This window comes from Quercus lobata, chromosome 7 (assembly GCF_001633185.2).
Source record: "Quercus lobata isolate SW786 chromosome 7, ValleyOak3.0 Primary Assembly, whole genome shotgun sequence".
Lineage (NCBI taxonomy): Eukaryota > Viridiplantae > Streptophyta > Magnoliopsida > Fagales > Fagaceae > Quercus > Quercus lobata.
The window spans coordinates 20,085,445-20,098,847 of NC_044910.1; the positions used below are offsets into that span (position 1 = coordinate 20,085,445).

Below are 13,403 nucleotides of genomic sequence, written 5' to 3' on the forward strand. Positions count from 1 at the left end.
GTCTAATTAGTTTTTAAATGTAAACTTGAAAGTCAAAGGAAAAAATATATATTAAAGAAAATCTCATACTCCAAGATTTTTAGTTGTAGTTGCATTTTTTTTTACATTAATAATTGGAGGTGGAAGGATTTGAACTATGGATATCTCCTTTAGAAATACTTAAAAGTGTCAATTAAACTTCAAAACTCTTGGCAATTCTAATTACACCAATTCTAATTACTTTTTATTCCTTTATTATTTATTTTTTTTTTTTTTGTTAGTAAGCCTATTGTAATTCATTTTTATTATATAATAATAATATTTTTTTTGATAATTTATAATATATGATATGATATAATTTCATTCTTTCCTCTTAATATAATTATCTATTAACATGCCCTATCTTAGTACAACTATCATATTTAGTTTCCTACGGGCTAAAAAAATACCTAGTATTTTCACTACCTTGTACCATTACTCTTCTACCTCAGGCAGGGGCACGAGGCTCTCAGAGCCCAGAGGTCATACTTGTAAGACGTGACATATTATAAGTGAGCAATTCGCGCCTTCGCAATTTACGTTCCTATTTTGCGTTCTCATGGAGGACAACAAACTCAACACCAAATGATTGAGGCTAGTTCAGGGTTTTACTTATTTATTTTTATTTTTATTACTTAAAAAAAAAAAAAAACCAAGGCTTGATCAAAATAATTATCTTTCCTTTTATCCACCCCCACCCCCACCCTTCTTTCCAAGTTCCCTCAAAGTAGTCAAATTTACCACAAATATCAATCGACTTTTGAGTTACAGTTCTGAGAGAGAGGTCTAACGAGACCATCCTATAAGATAATTTTTCAGTAGCGGGGGAGTGGGGGATGGAACAAAATATTGTGGGAATTTAGTAGATCACAACTCTTTTAAGTAACAAAACCAATTAATCACATATCAGTCACCAAACTTTTACCCACTTCTTTCCTCTGAAAGTGATAATGAAATAACAATGATTAATTACATCAAGCAGCTACAATTGTGCAATTTCATTGACATTGTGGTAACATTCTGCAGGTTGGACAATACCACTTTCCTTTGAACCTTGTCTCCGGTGTCAGCCCGACACATGAGTAATGGAACCACTCACCTCCTTGGCACTGTCATTTTATAATAGGTTAGCTAATCCATACAGGAATATAGAAAACAACAATTAAGTGATACAGAAACTACAAACTGTTAAGTCTGCTTGATATATCATTATAAAAGAATCTAATGAAACCATCCTAACTCATTTAGGATATCATGATAGAAATATGTATTCATACTTTCAAGAGAGGAAATTTAAAATACATAAAAGTGATGGTTACTTGCAATAATTTGTTTATGTGGATATGTAAAAAGTTCCAGAAAGTACCTTGCGCAGAGAAAAACAAACCACAAGGTGTTGGTGTTCAGATATTCCAATTTTCTTTCATATCATATTGGTGCTAATAATAATATTACAAGATAAATCTTAAGAGGAAAATGGTTTAGTAGCAGTTAACCCAATGTTCTAATCATATGTTGTTCAGTTTCTAAAACATGTAATTTTAGCATATTTTTTAGGATATCCCAAAGGAACTAGATCCAATTACCAAGTGAATCCACAGGCATATTTGGCAAAGTTTTCAAGTAAGCTACAACTGAGGCTTTTTATTGGTTCTGGTTTCCAGTCATAAGAAAATATTATTAACTAGATAATCAGAGAAAAATATAAATAATGCAGAAAACACAACACTCACATTTTCATTGTCACAGGCAATCATATCTCCAAATGACACCTAAAAAATCAAGAAAATTATTGCACTTTAGTAAATGAGTTAAAGCAGTTGAAGCATAACTGAAAAATATAAAATATGTTCATCCAAAAAAATAATTTACTGAAACAATATGCTAAAAACTTTCAATTTGAAAATTAAAAAATTAAAAATGAGAAGTCAGGACCTGATGACAGACGCAGTAGGTGGGTTCATTGGGATCAATAGGTTGCTCAACATCCATGGGGGCAGCAAATTCCTTTTTATGGCTTCCTGGAGGAGGCATGAGCTCAAAATCCCTATCACGCTCCCGATCCCATTCCCTATTACTGTAATCCAGCCTCTTTGGTTGAGGTGTTCCATAGAAAGGCTTCCGCTTATCACTTTTAGGGACTATAGGTAATGGGGGAAGAATTGCTGGTTCATCTGAGGCTATTTTTCCCTCTGAAAAAAAAAATGGAAAAAGGAAAATCAAACATAAGACAGATAATCAATTAATAAAGTATCTTAGCTTCTAAGATGAAGAACTCTAACAACAACTTTAGCACTTCCTCAACATATTACTTTGTCCAACAAATGGGGAAAGTGGAAACCACAAGGGGGGTGGGGGGGGTGGTGGTGAAGCAATGAGGAGGTGGCCAGGCATTCCACAAGGGCAAGCCATGTGAACAAGTCATACTTCCAAGCAAGGCCATCTTTTAGAACATGTGCTCAATTATTTTAGGCATGTGCTTAATTAATTTAGAAGGAAGTTAGTGATATGCTTAATTCATTTAGACATGTGGGATAAATGTTGTATTAGCTTAGGTTGTGATTATTTTAACATATGCTAAGGAATTTCTTAGTTATGATGACGTCATCATAACTAACTCTTTGTTGATTAAATAGCCATGTTCATTGAATCAGAATTTACTCTTTGTGACTTGGATTTGAGGTTGAAAAATACCTCCCTTGGGGTTGAAGATTTCCTCCCCACCTGCCAATCAATGAGTGGATTCTCAAAGAACTTGAATGCTTGTTGATGTGATTCAAGCAATGGCTTGTTGGAATAAGGGACAAGGAATGAAGCCAATTCCAACCAAGATGCAGAAATTCTCTCCTTGCATGGAACCAGAAGATGCTCATCAATCTTGGCTTCAAAAAAATGAGGTTATGCAATTGAGAAGGCAATTTGCTGCCTAGAGAAAGCTGGTGCAATGCTTGGCAAAAAGTGTAGAGCAACACTTGGATTGTCATTGTGCAAAAAGCAATGAACCCATTAATGCTCTCGCTGTTTTGAGACTCCCTTTGGATCTTCTATCGAAAGGTGTTAAGAACCCATGGGTAGAACTCACCCTTGAAAACCGGCTTGGAAGGTGAGGGTGTCCAAGAGCTTATAAAACATGATTAAGCTTACACTTAATCCATGTGGGACACTAGGATCATAACATACTACCACGCTCTGCAGTCAACATCCACAATGGCTCACTCTATTGACACTTACCCGATTGTAGCCCTTTCTCTTTTTGGCGGCTCCACTCACCTATCAGTTAATTTAATCTAGCCTCTAAGTCGCCCCCTCCAGGATTTGACCATAATGCCGCAACTCATTTGATCCCATACTCATTGAGCTATGTCCGATTACTTGACGTGGTGGTTGGCTATGATACCAAATACTAATTTCCAATCAACTCTACTTTATTCCTCTCTACTCCCCCCTTAATCCAAACAAGCCCTTAAGAACCCATGGACAGAACTCACCCTTGAAAACCGACTTGCAAAGGGAGGGTGCCCAAGAGCTTATAAACATATGCTTAAGCTTACACTTAATCTATGTGAGACACTAGAATCATAACAAAAGGTATGAACTCAAGGTGGAAAGACCAAAAAATCCTAGTGTCTCAAAGCTCGTATAGCAGTGCCAAAGTGACTCCAAAGGTGATTCTTCAACAAGTATGGACAAGGAGGCAATCTTGATGGAGTGAAGGGTAAGCAATGACAACGTTCTTGCGCCTCCACCAACCAAACCTAAAGCCAGCTGTGTTGGTTCTGTGAGAGACAGCTCAAGAAGAGTGCGCAAAGTCCTATAATTGTGGTAAACCAAGCTCTCGTTTGATGGGATGTCGAAGAATGATGGGAGCCCAAAATTGTAAAACGTTTTGGAAGGAAGGGTGGAGGAGACTTTGAGAATGGAAGGGCCTTGACAAAAATGATAACCAAGACTCTACCTATGCCATTGCCCAAGAAGGAGAAAGCGAGTCCTAAACACACGGTCAAGATTAGAAAGATTGATCATTGATGAAGAATAGAGCTATGGTCATGGAGGATCATGTGAACCCTAGGACATGTTTCTTTCAAAGGGGGAGTCCTAATGCAGCACTTTTTAAGCAAGGATTTTCATTTTAAAAAAGCTTGAAGATGGGGCCGAGTATGCCTTGATGAGGTGGCTGAATCAAGGCCATTCCACAAGGGTAAGTCATGTGGACAAGTCCTACCTCCAAGCAAAGCTATCTTTTAGAACATGTGCTCATTTATTTGAAGTATGTGCAATTGATTTAGAAGTTACTTAAACATGTGCTTAATTGATTAAGAAGTGGGATAAATGTTGTATTCGCTTAGCTTAAGATTATTTTAGCATGTGACAAATTCATATACATGTGCTTAGGAATTAGTTAGTTAGTTATGATGATGTAATCATAACTAGCTCTTTCTTGTATTAAGAGCCATGTTACAGCCTTGTAAAAGGAAGCTTTTGATAATTGACTAAGAATTTAGTCTTTAAGACTTGGGTTTGAGAATGGGGGAATACCTCCCTCTGGGTTGAGGATTACCTCCCCACCCACCAGTCAATGAGTCTCTCTTTTCTTTGAATGCACTGTAATTTAAGTTGGTTTTTTTAATGAGCTATTACAAAATTATACAAGACATGATAGAAGATAATAGAGAAGTTATCTACCTTGCTTTAGATCTTCAGCAAAATAGTTCAGGTCCTCATCAAGTCTTTTTACATGGCTATCTATCTGAAACAAATGCAAAATACAAGACAAACTGTAAGGTAAAAGGAATCCACAAAACTGGCTCTAGATTATGCAGTAAAGTGCTTGAACAGATGTCATATATTATACAATTACATAATTGATAAGTAAGAGAGAAAATGTTGAGGCAACTAAAAGCATCATATAGTGTACAGGTTAGACTCAAATGAAACATATGCAGCTTAAACCATTCCTAAACTTCTCAAGTCAAATACACACACACAAACATGTTAATTTTATGCAATAAAGTCAAACTCAACAAATTATAAAACGAAATCAAAGAGGCAATAAAGCTACCAGGTGAGGTAAGCTTAAACAATCAGTGTAAGCACATAAACAACGAGAAGTTGGAAAGACATTTTGAAAATTTATAGGTAGCTAGTTATAAGTTGGAACATCATCAAAATCATATCATTAAGATAAACTATACATTTCGGAAACAGTAATAAAGGAATCCAAAGGAAATATACACACACACACACACACATATATAAAAGCCAGAAATCGAATGGCCATCAGCGGCTATTCTGAATGAGAAAGAGATTTGAATGGTGTCTGCCAAGCTGTTAAATCTTTTCCAGATGCTGCATTAATACTGGTAACTTATATCTAAGAGAAGGATTTCAGGAATTCCTAAATCCACTAAATCCTTCAAGGCATATTAGTGTATGAATCTCTTTGTTTATGGCATTTGCCCCCTTCTAACAAAACTATGAATCCTTTTCAAGGTGCTTTTATCCTAGGAAGACACAAGTACGGAATAGTGTCCTTTTGGAGGGTTTGGGCTGTTATGTCCAGTTCAATTATTGCCTGGACAAAAAAGAGAAAAATTACAAAAAGAAAAAAGAAAATAGTTCCTATTGGGTATGAAAGTTGGATCTATGAAGAATAAGAAAAAGAAAAGAGGGCCATTAGTTTTAACGTGTATGAAGCAGCTAATGATTGGCTGGAGTGACTCTCTATGTGATTTTATGGCAATATTAGAGTTTTTCAAGTAGAGTGGGGTATTATATCATGCAATGCGTAAACATGAAGTCTAACTGGTATCTTTGTTAGCAGGAGTCAAGGATATTTAAGAGTAGAACAGCTCTCTAATTTATATGCTAACATTATGAATGAAAATCTTATAATATATACTCCATGGAAAAATTCCAGCTAAAATACAAAATCAAAGTTTAAACAAGAAAATTCAATAATAAACACGCCAAAAAGTAAAGGGAGGAGGGGGGGAGCAGTCCCTTGAACAAGTTTCTGGGGACCAAGTACAGGTATCCAGGGACTCCAAAATTAATATTAAAAAAAAAAAAAACATAAAATAAAAATAATAACAACAATGCCCTCACTCCAAAATTTTGGGGTCTGCTATGGATTGAATAGATGAATTGGGTTGGCCACAAGTATTCTTTTATTTCATTTTATCCTATCCAAATTCCAAAATCATATTATCTATAACCTACTTAATTAACATGTTATTTTCACTACTTTACCAACGTTATTTTAGCTCTTACTCCAACTCTTTTCGTTCACTTAACTTGAACCAAGTTATTCCTTTTAACTAATGTATTAATTTCTCTATTTTGCATATGATCAAACCATCTCAAGTAACTCTCTCTCATCTTTTCATCAGTAGGAGATGCCATATTTCAATGAATTTCTTTAAGTTCAAGCTATTATCAAGAGTGGAGAAAAAAGCTTTAACTGAAAGCCACCTACTTTTATGTTCAATTTCTAGTGGGTAGTAAATAATGATAAAAATCAATTCATTATCAAATAAGAAGATCTAAAGATAGGTCAAGTGGTATAAATTCTGGAGCCATGGAGGAAGGTTTTGGTACATAACATATGTCAAAATTTCAGCCTATAAAGCAATACTAGGATACCATATATTGATCAAATAATGCTAATATCTCACCATAAATATTTCTTTTAGTGATAAACAGTATACTTGACTTTTCAACATGTGCACCCTCTAATTCTTCTCTCTCTTATTGAACTCTCTCTTCCTCAAGTAGCAGGAAATTTTCCTTCTCAGTGATAAACAATATACCTGATTTCCAAACTCATATATCTGATTTTTCAATATCAAATAGGCAAATCTGAAGATATGCCATTGGTCTTGTCTCCCCACCGTTGCCCCTCACGTTGTTGACAATGTCAAAACCAAAAAGCCATATCTAGTCATCTTCTGATGGTTGTTCTACTGCTAAGATCTATCAAAAAGCTTCTTGTTTGTACAACCAAAACTAATTCAGCAATCACTGCTCAACCAAGTTTTCTGTGAGACCATGACGGCCAATCACACAGGTTTTACAATTTTGACTTTCACCAAGTTGCTTCAATATTGTGAACTCTATCAGTATCTAATTGCAGTTAATTTAAAATTATTGACCAAATTTTCTATTTGAAATTTTGATTGGTTAACCTTAATTTTATATTGAAAATTAATTTGCAAAGAGTTTTTTCTATTGATCTTTTTTTTTTTCTTTTTTTTTAATAGTTTTTTCTATTGATCTCAATTGCATCCATATTTTAGCATAAGCTTGCAAGCATATGCGTAGTGATCATATAACAAATTCTAGAAAATATAAGCCATCCAAGACCGGTTAGCGAAGGTCGAGAAGTTGGACACTAGGTTTGATATCTTGGGTGCTCAGCTGGGATCCAAGAAGCCTTCCATCCAGAGACTGCCCAACTAGTCTCTGCCCCCTAGTCTCAAAGGTAAAGTTTCCCACTCAGATGACAACGTTGAACTGCCAAAACCTAGTGTTGAAAGAATAAAAAAGGTGCCAATAGATGTTGCCACAATGCTAGCACAGCAAGAACATATTGCAGAGTCTAAAGAGTGGAGCTGTAATACCTGGACCATGTGTAGTAGACTTAATACAAATTATTGAAAAGTCAAGTACATTGTTTATCACTGAGAAGAAAGATTTAATCATGTGAGGGTGCAAATGTTGTGAAAAATGAGTGTGATGAAGAGAGAGTTTAACAAGAGAGCAAAGAATTAGAGGGTACACATGCTGTGAAAAATGAGTTTGATGAAGAGAAAGTTTACAGGAGGGCAAAGAAATAAAGGGTGAATAGGTTGTGAAAAATGAGTTTAATGCATCTGCTATTAACCAATCCTCCATGATGAATGCGGTAGAAAAGCATGATACAATGATGCTTTCTATGGATCAAGATAAGGCTATATCGTATCCACCCATAGATTTTATCATTACAAATGAATTTAATGAGATGGTGGAACACAAAGCTTGTTTGTTCTTAGTGTTGCCAAAGGTGCTTCAAGAATTAATGGAAGAATTCTTATTCTTAAAACACTATCAAAACTCAAGACAAATTATCTCCACCCAAGCAAGAATGATGTGGAAAGTGAGAATACAATTTTATGTTGATTCAGTTTTATTTAATTTCAATAGTCAATTGTACTTTTATTATTGGTACGTTGGGTTTTATTTTAGGTATTACTAGCTAATTAGGTTATTAGTATTTTATTTAATTTCTTAGAGTCAAGGTTATTTTGTGATTCAATTATTAGGTTTTGATCCAGGTAAATAATTGTGTGATGTTGGCTCCCACCAACCTTAAGCGCTGATTCCTAGGTTTTCTATCCAGCTTGGTGCAGATTCCAAGCAATTCTAGGTGCTGATTGCTAGGTTTATCTTATTTTTCTATTTTGGATATTCTGAAAAAATTTGGGAGAATTTTGAGCTGCATGAGTTTGGGTATCAAGTTCATTGTTCTGCATCATGCTGGCTTGCTTTAAACAAAAACCATAACATCATGTTTGGGTTGACAACTTTTTGGGGAACAAACTTTTGAACAAAACAATTCCTACTCCCTTACGTATTAATAAATACATACTAAGACATTTAAGTCGGGGGGGGGGAGTGGGGAATTTGGGGTAAAAATGTAGACAATTTAAAAGAGCAGTTCTACGGTAACACATCAGATTATAGTAGAGTAAACTAGGCTCTGAAGAATAATAAACAAAATTGATCATTTGAAAGTATTAATTTTGTTTAAAACTACAGCAGGGGCAATAAACACAAATTAGTAAATCCAAAAAAGGACATGCATAGACAAACATTTTTGTCACATGTAATGTGTTGTCTATGGCCTAATTCGTAATTGGGTTTTCTTTCAAGTAGAGAATTTCATGAGGATAATGAGAACATAAATTTTCTAAAATTTGAAAGAATAAAAACCAGTAAAGATGAATTGTGCAATAACTAAGAGCATTAGCATCAAGCTCAATGCACTTTTAGCCAAATTGACCCCAAAAACTCCACTTTTGTTACTTTAACTAATCTACTATTCAGGTACCACTACATCAGCCTCAATACTCTATATCCATTTCATTTAAATAAGGGTAAAATATAATTTTCGTCCCTAAACTTTCACAAAAGTTCATTTTTTGTCCCCAAACTTTCAAAAGTTTGTTTTTCATCCCTAAATTTCACAAAACATAATATTTTTCATCCTTATGTCTATATCTGTTAGTTTATGTCCTACGTGGCTTAATGAAGTGTTGATGTGGTATCTGACTTGAACTAAACTAATTTATTTTTTAAATTATAAACACATGGCACACAATAATTGGCACACGTGGATTAAAATTTTTTAGTGAGACAAAATTACCATCACACCCACAACTTGATCCAAACAACCCAATCTCAAAATCCTCAAATATGAAATGATGAACCCAGGTCCCTAACGCCATAGTCCCACCGGCCTCAATCGGCGACCCCAACCGGCAATGAAGAGTTCAAAGGCAGGCTCCCTCCGCTATTGAAGCTAACAGGTACTAGAGCAACACAAAGAGTTTGAGTGTTCTTGCTATACACAGATGAGAAGACTTTCGAATAAGAAAAGGAATTGCCTTCATGGGTTTGCTCAACAAATCTTTACTAGAGTACCCTGGACTGGTAGTGGTGTAGTAAACCTTTATCAGAAACAAGAGAGAGAAGCTACAATGTTGGCGAGAAAGCAGAAGATTTATTCTATTTTGGATGATGAAATTGATGAAGATAATATTGTTTTTGAGCATAAATCTGTAACCAAAAAAAAAAAAAAAGATACCAATATAAAATGTTTCAGGAAGGAGATAATTGAAAGTCAAGATGATGATGATGATGATGATGAGGTAATAAGGAGATCTATTGATGCTTTTGAGCAAGATGACATTACAACCATGGCGTTGGGGACCTGGGGTTCGTCTTTTCTGATTTGGGGATTTTGGAGACCAAGTTGTTTGCATCGGGTTGTGTGGGTGAGGGTAATTTTGTCTCACTGAAAATTTAAATCCATGTGTTCCGATCATTGTGTGCCATATGTTTATAATTTAAAAAAATAAATTAACTTTAGTCCAAGTCAGATACCATATCAGCACTCTGTTAAGCCACGAAGGACATAAACTAACAGATATAGACGGAAGGATGAAAAGTATAACGTTTTGCAAAGTTTAGGGACAAAAAACAAACTTTTGTGAAAGTTTGGGGATGAAAATGATATTTTACCCTTTAAATAATATTTTTTCTCTTTCCAAAAATCATCCCAAGAAACCACCATAAGCCACCGCAACCCATTCCAAATAAATCATCCCAACCACTGCAAGCCACCACAGCAACCACCACAAAAATCAACCCAAACTGAAAAAATCAACCATATCCAACCCAAATCAACCCAAAAAATCAACCACCACCAGACCACCCACACCAGATCGACAAACCAAGTCACACCAGATTGAAGCACCTCACACTAGATTGATGAACCAGATCCAAGCACCTTGCGCCACCATTGGACCACCAGCACCAGATTGATGGACCACCGGTTTCACCTCTCCACTTTTCGTCTCCTCTTTGATGGTAGTGAACAAATAACAAAGTAGTTTTTTTAAAGAACTGGCTATGACCAGTACCTCAATAACTCAGGCAAGGTACTGCTCATTTGCTGCATTTGTGATGCAGAGGATTTCGGAGTGGCTACGCAAAATTTCTGCTACTTTTCGCATTTGGTGAATCTGCTGCAAATGCTCAAACGATGTTCTAATTGAAAATTAATAATAATGTCAACTTTTAATGGTTGATAGAAAGAGCAGCTGGAGGAGTTGAGACTTCAACAAAAACATATGTCAATTTGGTCAAAGTAAATGGCTCCAATCTCTCCATCTGTAGAAATAGCTTTAAGAATTACCAATACCACAGCTAAATATTCTTTAGGGTAGAGAAACAAACTTTATTTCCACAATATAACTCATGCTGATGTATATACAGTGCTGAATAAGCCTATCCCAAGGAATGCAAAGCTTCAATTACAATGATAACATATCCCTCAAGTGGTCTTAGAGTTAGTTGAGTTCAAGTTGATGACATCAATACAATGTTAACAAAACTTTCAGCTTTGTTCATCCATGATTTATCCATTCATACATTCTATTGAAAAGGATTTTATGAAACAGTTTACATTTAGAGGGAGATAGAGGGGGCATATAAGTCTAAGCCAACTGCACACCATCTATATGTTCTTATCCTGGATTGGTTACCATCTATACAACCTTAATCCTCACACTTCTTTTCCCATTTGAAGTTCCCAAAAATTTGCTCAAATTGTACACAAGATCCCCTCTATAAAATTATAAGGTGTGAAAAACACCTATTTTGATAGTCACTATAGAGAGGACTAACTGAATTACATCACGAGCATATATTCAAGCCTTGTTTGACAAGTATTTGGAAAGCCCATATTTGTTACAAGGATGTTGCATAGGAAAACGCTCTTCAATTGCATATTTATCAAGCATCTAAATCACAGATATGTGGGAACATACAAGAAAGTGATTTATTCACTAATGCTTTCCATTATAAGATATTAACAAAATCCTATTTCTGAGATAGGGGACATTCTACTAATGGAACCGTCTACATATTTTAAACTCTTACATTGATTAAAAAAGGCCATAAAGAAAACCTTTCCTATTATTTGCATTAGTACTTCTAAACAATTTAATCCTAGAAGCCTTCAATGCCAAAATAATATCGTCCACCAGTGATTTCTTGTTCAACCTCATATACCTACGTTAGAACAAATCCCACTAGAAAAGCAAAACCGTACACTATCATGAACTAGTGACATCCTAAGTACATCAAATAGAACATTGAAACTTCAACTATTAAAACCCATTAACAATTTGCATCAAGTACAACAGAAAAAGCATAATTTCATAAAAAGAAAGATAAAAAAATAAAATAAAATAAGAATACCCAATGGCATTTTGAATAAAAAGAAGAAGGGTACCAAGTCATAAGCTTGCTGTGCCAACAAAACCTTCTCAGTGCACAAACTCAACGCATTGTCCTGATTTACCTCAATATCCTTTCGCATTTTCTCGAAGGCGGCATCGTCTTCCTCATTACCATTACTATTATTATAGTTACTATAATTGTAATTATTACTATTATTATTATTATTGTTGTTGTTAATATAATTAGAATTATTCCCTTTCTTTGAGCTCTGTGAAGCCAATCCCAAACAGTACTTCGTCTGCTGCCTCGTTTGGTTCATCATCGCTAACAAAAACACACAAAAATTAAATAAGAAAAGTAAAAAATTTGAAAAAATTGAAGAATATAAAAGGGATTGATTTACATTGGGAGCGTTCATCGAGTTCTCGAATGGTATTGAGGAGCCTCTGAAGCTCAGCGGGTAATGTGTTTGCGTCTGTGCCATTTTTACGCCAAATTTTATTTTCATTAGCAAATTAAAAAAAAAAAAAAAGGTGTTTTCTAGGGATTGAGAATATAGAGAAGGGCTTACACTCTAAATAGTCGTCGACGTACACTCCGGTCCGTGCAATTGCCATTTTTGCTTCTTCTAGGGTTTCTCTGCTAACTGCGAGTTTTAGAACAAGGGGAAAGAAGGAAAACGGTGTCGCTTTTTGTGTTCCAAGTTTGAGTCAAATTAACCAAACGAGAGATATTGGAATTTGGAACACCCTTTCCAAATAACAATAAATATCAAAAAAATTAGTTAGTTATCACGTTTCAAAATAATGTTGAAAAGTAGCATCTCGAGTATCTAAAACTCGAGTTTCAAGAAAAAACTCGAGTTTTTAAGTCTCGATTTGTAAGCGGATGGGTCTGATGTGGAAAAAATCCACGTGGAAATCGAGTTTTAAAAACTCGAGTTCCATAAATTGCAGGAAAACGCCGCTATAGGACTTTAAAACGTCACTATAAGGCTTAAAAATGCCACTATAGGGCTCCCTGAACTTGGTACGAGGTGATCATACTTATAAAAAAAAATTTGCAGGAAAACGCCGCTATAGGGATTAAAAATGCCACTATAGGGCTCCCTGAAGTGTGGGGTGATCATATAAAAAAAAATTTGCAGGGAAACACCGCTACAGGGCCTTAAAACGTCACTGTAGAACTTAAAAACGCCACTATAGGAACTCGAGTTTCTAAAACTCGAGATCTATGTAGCAGTTTTTAGCCAACTCAACAGTTCACAACAACTGCAAAGCGAGTTTATAAAACTCAATTTTTAATTGAATCTCGAGTTTTTAAAACTCGAGATGTTACTTTTCTTAAAACTTTGAAACAGTTCCTAACTTACTACTTTG

General features: G+C 35.2%; 1 protein-coding gene across 1 annotated transcript; it reads right to left on the reverse strand.

The window, feature by feature from the left end:
- Positions 1–735: 735 nt before the first annotated feature.
- LOC115953647 (PHD finger protein ING2) lies at positions 736–12,766 on the reverse strand. Its single transcript, XM_031071388.1, has 7 exons — positions 12,596–12,766; positions 12,428–12,499; positions 12,077–12,348; positions 4,702–4,765; positions 1,954–2,210; positions 1,752–1,790; positions 736–1,127 (listed from the first exon to the last, which is right to left on the reverse strand). Exons 1-7 carry the CDS (start codon positions 12,639–12,641, stop codon positions 1,017–1,019), a joined length of 861 nt encoding a protein of 286 aa, XP_030927248.1. The 5' UTR covers positions 12,642–12,766; the 3' UTR covers positions 736–1,016.
- Positions 12,767–13,403: the final 637 nt, after the last annotated feature.

Coding starts and splice junctions, on each gene's coding strand:
- LOC115953647 (XM_031071388.1), bottom strand. CDS start 12,641: ATGGCAATTGCACGGACCGGAGTGTACGTCGACGACTATTTAGAGT. Junction 2,211..4,701: donor TGCTGAAGATCTAAAGCAAG/GTAGATAACTTC, acceptor TTTTTTTTTCAG/AGGGAAAAATAGCCTCAGAT. Junction 1,128..1,751: donor TTGCCTGTGACAATGAAAAT/GTGAGTGTTGTG, acceptor ATAAAATGACAG/TGCCAAGGAGGTGAGTGGTT.